General features: G+C 40.8%; 2 protein-coding genes across 16 annotated transcripts in view; one reads left to right on the top strand and one right to left on the bottom strand.

The window, feature by feature from the left end:
* LOC131370162 (NACHT, LRR and PYD domains-containing protein 12-like) overlaps nt 1–14,067 on the bottom strand; it is a 404,348-nt gene that overhangs the window by 61,516 nt on the left and 328,765 nt on the right. Inside the window, exons 1-5 of one of the 10 annotated variants that reach the window (XM_058417316.1) lie at nt 13,645–13,782; nt 10,185–10,319; nt 5,104–5,220; nt 3,697–3,744; nt 1,681–3,465 (exon numbers count right to left, since the gene is read on the bottom strand). The exons of 4 other annotated variants lie outside the window; for them this stretch is intronic. In XM_058417316.1, the coding sequence (XP_058273299.1) occupies nt 1,681–3,465; nt 3,697–3,744; nt 5,104–5,220; nt 10,185–10,237 (2,003 nt within the window). In that variant the 5' untranslated portion in view covers nt 10,238–10,319; nt 13,645–13,782. Of the gene's footprint in view, nt 1–1,680; nt 3,466–3,696; nt 3,745–5,103; nt 8,102–8,129; nt 9,344–10,184; nt 10,320–12,615; nt 12,755–13,644; nt 13,783–14,067 lie in introns of those variants that run through there. 5 more of the 10 variants (XM_058417317.1, XM_058417315.1, XM_058417320.1 and 2 more) reach the window with 5 other exon arrangements.
* The window catches only part of LOC131370166 (NLR family CARD domain-containing protein 3-like), a 237,541-nt gene that overhangs the window by 103,968 nt on the left and 119,506 nt on the right, over nt 1–14,067 (top strand). The gene's annotated exons all lie outside the window — the stretch shown is intronic.

Below are 14,067 nucleotides of genomic sequence, written 5' to 3'. Positions count from 1 at the left end.
AAGTGTTGAAGATGCAGAAGATAGGGATAGGTGGAGAGAGATGATTCGCTGTGGCCACCCCTGAAGGGAAAAGCCGAAAGAAGAAGAAGAAACAAGTAGATCTTCTAGCAGAACACTACACTAATGGCAGCCCTGAACTTTCAGACTAAAGCTTTTATCTTTCCTGGTTTCTGGAAGCAGTGTTTATTCTTCTTTTCCACAGGTGGTCTACCTCCTCAAACTATTGGAGAAAGAGCTAAAAGTCTCATAAAGAGAAATGCAGCAGGCTTTCATATCCTCATATAAAACTGCAAATCTAGCTTTTATTAATGGCCATCTTGAAAACATTGCACTGGGAATCTATGCTTCATTATACCACCAGCATGCCCTTGGCCATGTCCTGATCAGCGCATGTGTCCATCTCTGATCCTGCTGCCCCTGACCCTGTATCTGACTTACCTGAGCCTGTAGATGCATTGATACAGGACTCTGATTAAGAGTCTGGGTTAATAGAGAGATAAGAGCAAACACAAAGCTAATTACTTAGCTTTACTAAGGTAAACATTTCATTATGATCAAGCAGGAGGTTTGACATGATACTATAATAGACAAACCTATAAGAGGCTTTAAGTGTATCAATTAAATCTTCTCACTTGCTCAAGACAGTTTCAAACACTAACCATCAATGTCGCGCATCAGTGACATCACTTTACTGATTGGCTAGAGAAGGGCAGTAAGTTGAGAAGCAGTGGACCAAACTTTTATCTTACCCCCTAATCTACATAAAACTCTACTTGTGATTTTTTGGAAATAACAAACATCAGAGTAAAGCAAACTCAGAAAATAAAAGTTTGTTTTTAATTCCTAGCCTTTTCGAGTTTTATTTTTTAATTGTGTTTTCATTTCCTTGCATCCCCGTGATTTCTTTTTTTTTTTCTGTGTTTTTTCTGTGTTTCGAGTTCAATTCTTATGAGGCAAATTTGACACCATATTCTTTCTGCTACTCTTCTCTTTGTACACTTTTGATTGCCTCCACATAAGTCAGGGTCTTTGATACTTTTACATTTAAAAAAAATTTCTGCCTCTTTCCGGGCCTTGTAACCACCATAGCCCACACAATGTGCCTCTCCACAATTACAACACTTTGGATTTACTCAGTTTCCACATTTTTCATATTCATGTTCACCTCCATATTTTGCACAGCATAGGTCAACTTCACAAACCACAGCTACAGGCCCAAATGCCTAAAATTTGTAACATCTAACAGGAGGAGAGATTTAGGGGCGGACAATATAACTAACAAACCCAAGGTAGACTCTGGATGAATCCACACAGACTACCTGGAGATATATGGGACTGCTGTGTGATTGAACTACCCAGAGGCTATGGTGCTGGCTTTGAACTGCTGTTATCGGTCTTGCACTTGGGTATGCTTCATTGAACATTTTATGGTTATGGCAAGAAGGATTTAGTGTTAATTATATGATGAATTCAGAAGTTATACCAAGTTATAAGTTACTTAAAATTACAAATAAATAAAAAATGTTTCCTATATTGAGTATTAGTCTTAATCATTTATGTATCTATCTCCATGCTCTATGATTTTAAGGTCAAAACATCCCAAAATCCATTTTACTCAGTTTTCAGTTTCTCTCTTTCTAACACTGTAACAGTAGAACAGTTATATTCAGCTTTACTTACATTGCTTTTCTGGATGCTGCAATCACAGGCATCATCTTCAGAACAACAGTTTCTGTTATCTTATCTGTACTGAAATATTTACTCAGGTCAAATTCTTCCAGCTCCTGTGCTGAGGTCAGTAACACAAACACCAGAGCAGACCACTGTGAAGAAGAGAGGTCACTTTGTTTTCCAGATTTCAGGTAGTGCTGGATTTCCTCCACTAGAGAATTATCACCCAGTTCATTCAGACAGTGGAACAGATTGATGGATTTCTCTGTAGGAAGATCTTCACTGATCTTCTTCTTAATGTACTGAACTGTTTCCTTTATGCTCTGGGAGCTACTTCCTGTCTGTGTTCCTAAAGCATGTAAGAGTTTCTGATTGGACTCCAGTGAGAGACCCAGAAGAAAGCGAAGAAAAAGATCCAGATGCCCAGTCTGACATTCTAAAGTCTGATCCACAGCCCTTATGTGTACATCTGAGATTGGAGTATTTTTAATATCCTTTTCAGAGACTTGATTCTGTATAAGAACATTTCTCTTCTCCTTCATGAAGGTCAGGTACACATACAGAGCTGCGAGATGCTCCTGAATGCTCAGATGAACAAAGCAGTACACTTTACTCTGGTGAAGCCCAAACTCCTCTCTGAAGATCTGTGTACACACACCTGAGTACACTGCTGCTTCTCTCACATCAATGCCACACTCTCTCAGGTCTTCCTCATAGAAGATCAGGTTCCCTTTCTTCAGCTGCTGAAAAGCCAGTTGTCCCAGTTTAAGAAGCATTTCTTCATCACTCTCCTGCTTCTTTGAGTATTTTTCTCTTATGATGTTTGTCTGAATGATGAGGAAGTGTGTGTACATTTGAGTCAGAGTCTTGGGGATCTCTCCACTCTCTGCTTCACCCAACATTCTCTCTAGAACAGTGGCTGAAATCCAGCAGAAGACTGGGATGTGGCACATGATGTAGAGACTTCTTAATGACTTCAGGTGTGTGATGATGTTATTGGCCAGGCTCTGGTCACTGATTCTCTTCCTGAAGTACTCCTCCTTCTGTGGGTCACTGAACCCTCGTACCTCTGTGACTCGATGCACACACTCAGAGGGGATTTGATCAGCTGCTGCTGGTCGGGAGGTGATCCAGATGAGAGCAGAGGGAAGCAGATTCCCTTTGATCAGGTTTATCAGCAGCTCCTGCACTGATGCTGATTCAGTTACATCACACACTTTCACTGTGTTCTGGAAATCTAGAGGAAAACGACACTCATCCAATCCGTCAAAAATGAACAGAACCTTTTCCAAACTGGACATTTCTGTTTCTTTTGTTTCCTTAAAACAGACATGAAGGAGCTCCATCAGACTCAGTTTCTGGTCCTTCATCAAATTCAGTTCTCTGAAAGGAAGTGGAAATATGAGGTGGACGTCCTGATTGGCTTTCCCTTCAGCCCAGTCCAGAATGAACTTCTGCACAGAGACTGTTTTTCCGATGCCAGCGACTCCCTTTGTCAGAACAGTTCTGATGGGTTTGTCTTGTTCAGATAAAGGCTTAAAGATGTCATTACATTTGATTGGTGTTTCCTCTGTTGTTGTTCTCCTGGACGCTGCCTCCATCTGTCTCACCTCATGTTCATTATTGACTTCTCCACTGTCTCCCTCTGTGATGTAGAGCTCTGTGTAGATCTCATTCAGGAGTGTTTGGGTTCCCAGGTTTATTATCACTCCATTCAAACACTGAAACTTCTTCATCAGATTTAATCTGAACTTTTTCTGGACTTCATTTACAGCAGCAGATTCTGGGTGGTTCCTGTGATATGGTGAAGCAGGAAGATGTGGTGAGACATGGGCTTCAATTATTAGACTTTAAGATCACTTTTTTCTGACTGGTTACCACAGATAGTTCTTTATGATCTTCTCACTATGTGTTTGTCTTCATCTACTGTATGTTTTCTACAATCTAATCACTCTGTAGTTAATAACAGCAGAGAGGTTTATAATACCAGTGTCAGTGTCACAGTCATGTTGGTTTTGCTCTTACCCATCTGTGATCTTCATTTCTGTTCTTTCTCCTGCCTTCCGTAGAATACTGTGAACACAAAATGTAGAATCATTTCAGCATTAATTTTACATGATAATTAATGCCATGTGACTAAGGAACATTATGAAATCGGAAAAAAAACTCTGGTCCTACTTTAACTCTAATTATTGTAAATTTATTTCTGCATGGCTGTTAGGGATGTGACTGAATCCCTCACTCTGAATGAACAGGTAATGTGTTCTAAACAGATACAAGTACAGATAAAGTATTTAAGAAATCTTGTCAGAAATGTTCACATCCCTAACTATAGCCAGTATAATACTACAGCCTGGATGTGACACCAGTCCATCACACATAGGGGCAATTTATGTTCACCAATCCACCTACTGGCATGTGTTTGGGATGTGGGAGGAAACCAGAGAACCTGAAGGAAACCTACATGGACAAGGGGAGAACATGTGAACCTCCACACCTCCTGTGAAATATTCATTCATTGCTTTTCTCTGACTCAGTATTAAGTCTCAGATTGAGGAATTAAGTCTGTGCTATAATGTCAGGTACATGATTTAGGAAAAAAGTCATTGCCTGTGTCCATATTTTAGATTTGTTTTAATTAATCAGAAACACATCTCTCTTCATGGACACACCACCAACCAATGGTGATCTCTTTCCCTAGAGTTTAATACAAAAACATATCCTTAATTTATCTTTGCTACTGCTTTTAAACTCAGTGTTGAAAATGTACACTACATCTACACTCACGTTTAAATTTACATTACATGTATTTCTATATTTAATATAAAGTATATTTACAGTATAAGTCTATTTACAGTAGGTATTATCACTAAAACATTATTTTATAATATAAATATTAAAACTGTTGCTAATGACTGTGTAACATGGCCTTTAAAGGTAAACTCTAGATAAAATCAAAAATTTATCCACTGAGCGTTTTAAACATCCCTGTTCACGTCTTACAGTGATCACATAGCAGCTCTGTAGATTTCCTGAATTCTGGTATAACTCTAGAAGATTCTTATGGCTTGGTATCCTGTCACTGGATAAATGATGCTAAGCGGTGGTCTAATCTGCAATGACCCAACATACAGCAGTGCAAAACATATATTTGGACTCTTAATCCCCATTTATAAACACATTAATATCACTGCATTAAAAACACCATGTCAAACCAAGGGGCATTTATACACCATAAGTACGCTTTTCAATAAAAACATTTTGCAAAAAATAGACATTAAAAAAGAGAAAAGTATTTTTAAACACTTAATAGTGGCTTTAATAAAATCACATTTACAGTGTTTTAGTATTTATTTTATCATCCTGTTTATCTAGTTAAATTTCTCTTTAAGTGTGACTTTATCAGTGACATTAACAGTGAGGAGATGTTACCTGTCTAGAAGTGAGGAGTCTCCAACTTTAAACTCCAGAGGATGAAGCATAGACTCATCACTCTTCATGGAGATACAGCTGGGTGCTGGTGATTCTGATCTCTCTCCCTGGAGTTTACTGTACAACATAATACACAGTGCTTTACTCATTTATATACACTCTTTACTGTTTTTAAATCACTTCTTAATTTAGTGTGGACTTAATTTTAATTACAATAAGCATAATATATTTAATAATAGAATTCAAGATCGTGCTGGTGAGGTCTGTTGCCATCATGACTGCTCCTACCACGCTTTGTTTGCTTTTGTTTATTTTCTGCACTCTGGACTACCTTGGAACATATCTATCTACACAATGGACATTATTAAATATGACAGACACTTATTTCTATTGGTTTACAATCTACTCACCTACCGTGGCATTTAAAACCAGACTCGTGCTGGCTAGACCCGACACAGCGACACAGAGGCAAATGAGCTGGCATCAGGAACAGGCTAAGAGCACACACACACACTGGACTCCCTTGCCTAGCATCCTGTTAGCCAATGTCCAGTCTCTGGAAAACAAGCTCGATGACCTCAGGGCCAGGGTAAAGTTCCAGAGAGACATTCGGGACCCAACCTGGAACTTCTGTACATCAAATGTCGTCCTTTCTACCTTCCTCTGGAATTTAGTTCGGTCATAGTCAGCGGTGTTTTTATCCCACCTCAGGCAGATAGGGATGCTGCTTTATGGGACCTGCATGAAGCTCTCACTCTTCACCAGACACAACACCGTGATGCTGCGCTTATTGTGGCGGGGGACTTCAACAGTCCTAACCACAAACGCAGAGCGCCAAACTTTCATCAACACATCACCTGCCCCACCAGTGGTGGAAGACCACTGGACCACTGCTACACACAGTACAAAGACAGCTATAAAGCACAGTCATGTCCACCATTTGGGAAATCGGACCATGCTGCTATCTTCCTCATGCCTAGATATAAACAAAGGCTAAAGCAGAAAGACCCAGCAGGATTCAGCAGGAGGTCATGCACTGGACGGACCAATCTGTGGCAAGACGCTCTGGATGACGCAGACTAGAACATGCTTAGGAACAGCTCTGATGACGTCAACAAATTTACAGAAGCGGTTGTGGGTTTTATTGTAAAAGTAGCGGGGGACACAGTTCACAGAACTATCATCAGAACGCTTCACAATCAGAAGCCATGGGTGGATAAATCCGTCAGCGATGCCCTGAGATCCCACTCCGCCGCGTACAACACAGGGCTCGCCAGTGGAAACATAGATAAGGCCTACATCGTGCACAGAGTGGTGAAGGAGGCGAAGCGGTGCTACGTGCAGGGACTAAGGACAATAACGGACTATAGAACACCATCTTCCAGAATGGTGAATGCAGACGCTTCTCTGGCAAATGAACTAAACACCTTTTATGCTCGATTTGAGGCTGCAGCTCACAGCTCTAACAGCCTTAGCAGTGCTAACAGTGCGATAAGCAGCATGCATGCGGACAATGCCGGAGAGGAAAGCGTGTTCATCATCTCGGAGCACAACGTGAGAAAGGCATTCAGGAGAGTGACTACCAGGAAGACAGCAGCACCAGATGGCATCATGGGCCGGGTCCTGAAGGCCTGTGTTCACCGAAATATTCAACCTCTCCCTGGAACAGTCTATAATCCTGATGTACTTCAAACAATCCACCATTGTTCCTGTCCCCAAAAAACCCTAGCCCGCCTGCCTCAACGACTACTGCCCAGTAGCCCTGACCTCAGTAGTGATGAAATGTTTCAAAAAACTAATCAGAGACTTCATCACTTCTTCCCTACCTGACACCCTGGACCCACTACAATTTGTGTACCATCCCAACCTATCTACTGAGGACATCAATTGCACACCTCCATCACACAGCCCTGACTACAGCTCAGCGTTTAACACCATAAATCCCTCCATGCTCGCCACTAATTTGGAGATCCTGGGCCTCAGCCCGTTCCTGTGAAGATGGATCTCCAACTTCCTGACAGACAGAACAAAGGCAGTACGAGTGGGCAAACATGTCTCACCCTCACTCACCCTCAGCACTGGAGCCCCCCAGGGTTGTGTTCTGAGCCCTCTGCTGTACTGTACACCTACAACTGTGTGGCCACTTCCAGCTCCACCAACATCATTACCTTTGCGGACAATACTGAGGTGGCAGACCTGATCTCCAACAACGATGAGATGGCCTACCTAGAGGAGATTGAAAACCTGGAAACATGGTGCCAGGTCAAGAATCTCCTCCTGAATGTCAGCAAGACTAAGGAGCTAATAGTGGACTTCAGCACAAAGCAGGAGAGGAATTACCAGCCCCTGACTATCAATGGGACCCCAGTGGAGAGAGTGGACAGTTTCCTGTAGCTAGGTGTTCACACAGTTCACACATCACACAGGACCTGTCATGGTCCTGTCATGGTCCTGTCATGTCAACACCCTGCTGAAGAAGGCCTGGCAGCGTCTTTACCATCTCAGATGCCTAAAGGACTTTAAACTGCCCTCAAGGGTGCTAAAGACATTCTGCACCTGCACCATTGAGATCATCCTGACAGGAAGCATCACAGCCTAGTTTGGAAACAGCACCAAGCAGGACATGCAAGCTCTCCAGAGGGTGGTGTGAGCATACCATCTGCACCGAGCTTCCGAGCCTGGAGACTATATACAGCAAGAGGTCCTGGACCAAGGCCAGGAAGATAATGGACCTCAGTCATCTCAACAATGGACTCTTCTCTCTGTTACAGTCAGGTAAATGTTTCCACTCCTTTCCTCACATGTCATTTTACCTCAGCAGTTCGTTGCACACACATAACTGCAGTACTCTGCACAGGTCACACTTTGTTTTTGCATCGGCACTTTACCCCCGACATTCCTGTTATAATCGGATATTCATATCTATCTATCTATCTATCTATCTATCTATCTATCTATCTATCTATCTATCTATCTATCTATCTATCTATCTATCTATCTATCTATCTATCTATCTATCTATCTACACTACCAATCAAAAGTTTGGACACATCATCTAATCCCATGGTCTTTCCTGATGTTTATTTCTTTCTACATTGTAAAACAATGCTGAAGGCGGCCGAAATCCACAATAATGTCCTTTGAACAGTTGATATTGAGATACATTATATTGCCAAAAGTATTCGCTCACCCATCCAAATAATCAGAATCAGGTGTTCCAATCACTTCCATGGCCACAGGTGTATAAAATCAAGCACCTAGGCATGCAGACTGTTTTTACAAACATTTGTGAAAGAATGGGTCGCTCTCAGGAGCTCAGTGAATTCCAGCGTGGAACTGTGATAGGATGCCACCTGTGCAACAAATCCAGTCGTGAAATTTCCTCGCTCCTAAATATTCCACAGTCAACTGTCAGCTGTATTATAAGAACGTGGAAGTGTTTGGGAACAACAGCAACTCACCCACGAAGTGGTAGGCCACGTAAACTGACGGAGCGGGGTCAGCGGATGCTGAGGCGCATAGTGCGAAGAGGTCGACAACTTTCTGCAGAGTCAATCGCTACAGACCTCCAAACTTCATGTGGCCTTCAGATTAGCTCAAGAACAGTGCGCAGAGAGCTTCATGGAATGGGTTTCCATGGCCGAGCAGCTGCATCTAAGCCATACATCACCAAGTGCAATACAAAGCGTCGGATGCAGTGGTGTAAAGCACGCCGCCACTGGACTCTAGAGCAGTGGAGACGCGTTCTCTGGAGTGACCAATCGCGCTTCTCCATCTGGCAATCTGATGGACGAGTCTGGGTTTGGCGGTTGCCAGGAGAACGGTACTTGTCTGACTGCATTGTGCCAAGTGTAAAGTTTGGTGGAGGGGGGATTATGGTGTGGGGTTGTTTTTCAGGAGCTGGGCTTGGCCCCTTAGTTCCAGTGAAAGGAACTCTGAATGCTTCAGCATACCAAGACATTTTGGACAATTCCATGCTCCCAACTTTGTGGGAACAGTTTGGAGCTGGCCCCTTCCTCTTCCAACATGACTGTACACCAGAGCACAAAGCAAGGTCCATAACAGACATGGATGACAGAGTCTGGTGTGGATGAACTTGACTGGCCTGCACAGAGTCCTGACCTCAACCCGATAGAACACCTTTGGGATGAATTAGAGCGGAGACTGAGAGCCAGGCCTTCTCGTCCAACATCAGTGTGTGACCTCACAAATGCACTTCTGGAAGAATGGTCAAAAATTCCCATAAACACACTCCTAAACCTTGTGGACAGCCTTCCCAGAAGAGTTGAAGCTGTTATAGCTGCAAAGGGTGGACCGACGTCATATTGAACCCTATGGATTAGGAATGGGATGTCACTTAAGTTCATATGTGAGTCAAGGCAGGTGAGCGAATACTTTTGGCAATATAGTGTATGTCTGCTACTGATGCTCTGTAAAGCCTTCATAACGCCTCTAATCTGAGGTGCTGTTAATTGGTGATTTCTGAGGCTGGTAACGCTAAATGAACTTCTCCTCTGCAGCAGAGGTAAGTTTTGGTCTTGCTTTACTGGGATGGTCTTCATGTGAGCCAGTTTCATCATGGCGCTTGATGGGTTTTGCAAATGCACTTGACAATACTGTTCTTGCAAGAACTATTCCAGAACACCTGACCTTCGTGTCTTAAAATAACAACTGACTGTTTTTGTATGTATTTGTATGTATATGCATATCCAATATCTTATTGGATTTTGTAATTTATCATTTTAATCTCTCTATTACTGTTAGTTTTTATATTTCTATTTTCTTTCAATCTTTATTTTATTTATATCCCTAAATTTTGTATGTTTACTGACTTTAAATTTATTCTATTCTTCTTTCTCTTGAAACAAGGACAGTCATAAAAAAGCATTTCACTACATGTTGTACTGTGTATGATTTTGTATGTGACAAATTATATTTGAATTCTGTAGTGAATTTGTAAGTAGTGGCTTAGATTTTTATTATTAGTAAAACCTTTGGTCAAACTATTCCTTCCATATTTACCCCTAAATAATTTAGATATGATTATTTAACGACTAGAACACAAGGATGTTGCTGGTTACCGTTTTTTTGATGGTGGGGAAACATTATCTGTGTCCAGATCAGGAGTCTCCATCTCTGAATATTAGTAAAGTTTGCACAAACACTCAGCTGAGTCCTGAAGAGTCTGATATCTTCTGCTGGAATGGATCACACTCCTAGGAAACACACAAATAAATGTGCAATTAAACAGCAGTCATTAAAAGTGATCTCCTAGAACAGGGGTCAGCAACCCGTGGCTCCGGAGCCGCATGTGGCTCTTTCATCCCTCTGCTGCGGCTCCCTGTGGCTTTGGAAAATAAATAATGAGTATTTAATTTAAATTTATTTTATTTTTGTCCATTAGTTTTTTTAAATGTAATTCTAAATTTGTAGACTGTGGTGATCTTGTAACATTAAAATAAAACGTGTTTAATTTTTTGTCGCTCAAAATATGGGTCATAACCACCGATGTGCGACACCCGCAGGCACGATTATTGAGCTTTTCGACCCCCGGTAGGCCAACCATGGATGAGTCCAAGAGTCCTAAAGTGAATCCAAAAGTGCTACGTGGGCAGATTCATTTGCTTTCACTACTGACAGGACTGGTTTACCAGTATGCTTAATATGTGGTGAGAAATTGGCAAACAACAAAAAGTCGAATGTTGCAAGAAATTTCCAGAATAAACAATAAACAGACTTTGCTGAAAAATATCCGGATGGAGATGAGAGAAAAAATCCATTTCGGAACTGATGCGGAAGGATCAGAAGCAGATGCACAGAAGCAGACAGCATTTTTGGTTTGCTGCAGGTGGATAATTTAAGTTCAGGTTTTTATTTCATAAATACGAGGAGGACTCAAATAGAAATTGAGTATTTTATTTGAAAGTAACCTTCAACCCAGCGTCTTTTTTTCGGAGTTGAAAATGATTTTGTTGCATGCAGAAATAACATCGTTTTCTCTGTAGCAGTTCACTGATTTCACAAATGCAACACCTAATACTTGTTTTTAAACATAGCATAAAGGTAAAATAATAATAATATATGCAGTGTTATCTTCATTTCAGATCAGTGGAATGATTCTTTTTAAAGTCACTCACTGAAATGAATCGATTCAGTGATTCCTTTTGAGTTAGTTCCTTTTGAAAAGTGATTCTTTTATAGCACTCGTTTCCTATACAAACTCTAATCATGGTGGGAAATAGTGGTTAACACTTTAATGACTATAATTATGTACTGTTATGTTATGGCATGTATGTAATAGTAATTGCAAGTTTTTAGAAAATCTTTGACTATTGCATGATGGGTAACCAACCAAATGTTTGCCCCAAGGCGCGATGTGTGCTTGTTCCGCCACTGACAGGGGCAATAAACTGCTAAGAGTCCGCTAAGAATCAGCTGAAGAATCTGCGAGTCAGGTGAGAATCAGCTGAATCAGTCTATAACCCGACTCCGCGAGTCGGGTGAGAATCAGCTGAATCAGTCTATGACCCGACTCCGCGAGTCAGGTGAGAATCAGCTGAATCAGTCTATAACCCGACTCCGCGAGTCAGGTGAGAATCATCTGAATCAGTCTATAACCCGACTCCGCGAGTCCGCTAAGAATCAGCTGAATCAGTCTATAACCCGACTCCGCGAGTCCGCTAAGAATCAGCTGAATCAGTCTATGACCCGACTCCGCGAGTCAGGTGAGAATCATCTGAATCAGTCTATAACCCGACTCCGCGAGTCCGCTAAGAATCAGCTGAATCAGTCTATAACCCGACTCCGCGAGTCCGCTAAGAATCAGCTGAATCAGTCTATAACCCGACTCCGCGAGTCGGGTGAGAATCAGCTGAATCAGTCTATGACCCGACTCCGCGAGTCAGGTGAGAATCATCTGAATCAGTCTATAACCCGACTCCGCGAGTCCGCTAAGAATCAGCTGAATCAGTCTATGAGCACGGTAGCAGCCGTCTTCTTAATACATCAATTTCTTATACTGTTTTTTTTTTTCTCTCTCTTGTTAGCCTGGCAGCACATTTGTTCATTTGTTTCTAACTTTTTTTCTCTGCTATATTTAATAACTGTGTTAATATTAATGTATAATATATAATGTTCTGCATTGTTTAATATATTATTATTAATAATAATAATAATAACAATAATAATAATAATAATAATAATAATAATAATAATAAAAAGAACACGGTAGCCATAGGATAAATAAGAATTGGGTTAATTTAGACCTCAGGCTCATGAATCAGTTAATATGCAGAATCGGATCATCTAACTCGAGTGAGTCAGTCAGGACCAGTACAATTTTAGATAAGGGTTTTGTGGCTCCTGTTGTTTTCATTTCTGTGGGAAATTGGTCCAAATGGCTCTTTGAGTGTTTAAGGTTGCCGACCCCTGTCCTAGAGTTTATTAGACATGTTCATGTGTTTTCCTCCTCACACTGATCTGTACATAAATGATCAACTTCCTGTGTATCACCTGATTTCTACAGCTGGCTTTACATCCTGATGAGAAGGTGAGTGATAACTTCAGGAATCATCTCTCTGTTCAGGAACACCACTGAGCTGATCTTAGTTAGTGGACACTGACCTGTGCTTCTTCATGGACATGATGTGTTCATTAATGAATGGAGTAGGAGGAGAAACTGTGCAGAGCTTTATATTGATACCAGCCTGTAATTATAGATCACATTACTGACATCTTGTAGAATTATATTTTAGAACGTTAGTAAGCATTTGTGTTTATGTTTGTGTCTAACTGCATAGTAACATGATGTCTATAAAAATTATCTGTGCTTCATACTGCTGTATATTCATGAAAAATGTGTCACAAAGAGTGTAAACAATAGCTGAAAGCTACTGCATGTTGTATCTACATGATTATACAGTGTAGGATTATACATTGTACATAAATGATGCATGATTGTATGAATATATTAAAAAAATGATTAACACTGAGGTTAAGAGAACATTAGGAAAACGTTCTGCAAACCTCGAAACAACGTTCTGTTTCTGTAACTAAAAGTTTCCTGATAAACCAAAAACAAACCTTAAAAATACATGTTCTGGGAAAATCTGTTATCCAGACCTGCTATCCGACTGATTTCACCTGCTAAAGAGGAGACTGAAGAGAGAAAAGCTCCAAAACAAACAGGTGAAAGAAGCTGAATGCGCCTGTGCTCAGTGTCCTGCTGATGTTCTGCAGTGTTCCCTATACGGATCTATCAACAACAGCAGCAACTTTCAGAAAGAAAACTTTACTTTTTAGTTTTACTTTTCTTTCTGGGGCGAAAAAAAACTAAATGTACACTCACACTGATAAAACTATATTCCCCATACAGCTTAATGTTTATTTTACGATAAATTAAAGAGAGGAAGCTGAAAGGTCTGTGCAGTACTGCACATACGCCATCAGAAGATTTACTCCATCTGATTTCACACGAGCTTAATATACAATATATCCACATTCTTCTAACATAAAGTCGTTAAAAATAAAGAAATAACTCACCTTTAGTCAACAGTCCTTGTTCTGTGACATTAAAAAGTAATAATATTACTTTTCCAAACGCTTTCCAAGATGGAGCGGAGGCGGAAAGAGAAACTCTTTCACTTTGGGAAGACGGATTCTTCTTCTGGTGTTTATCGGTGCATTTCCGCCACCTACTGGATTGGAGTGTGGTGCACGGAATGGCTCTACACACACGTACATTAATCTATATTACTGTATCCTAGATTCTGTTATTCAATCTTATTTCTTTTATATAAGTTATTACTTCATGGTGGATCTTAACTGCTTTGGGTCGTTTCTTAGCAGAATCTGTAGAGACAAAGTGTTTATTCTCAATGCCCTTAATGCAAGCATTAGATAAAACCTTGCTCATTCATATGCGAGACATTTAATGAGTACATGTTCTACAGTTTCTTCTTGTCC

Source organism: Hemibagrus wyckioides, linkage group LG19 (genome assembly GCF_019097595.1).
Source record: "Hemibagrus wyckioides isolate EC202008001 linkage group LG19, SWU_Hwy_1.0, whole genome shotgun sequence".
Taxonomy (NCBI): Eukaryota; Metazoa; Chordata; class Actinopteri; order Siluriformes; family Bagridae; genus Hemibagrus; species Hemibagrus wyckioides.
This window is presented reverse-complemented; position numbering and strand designations above follow the sequence as displayed.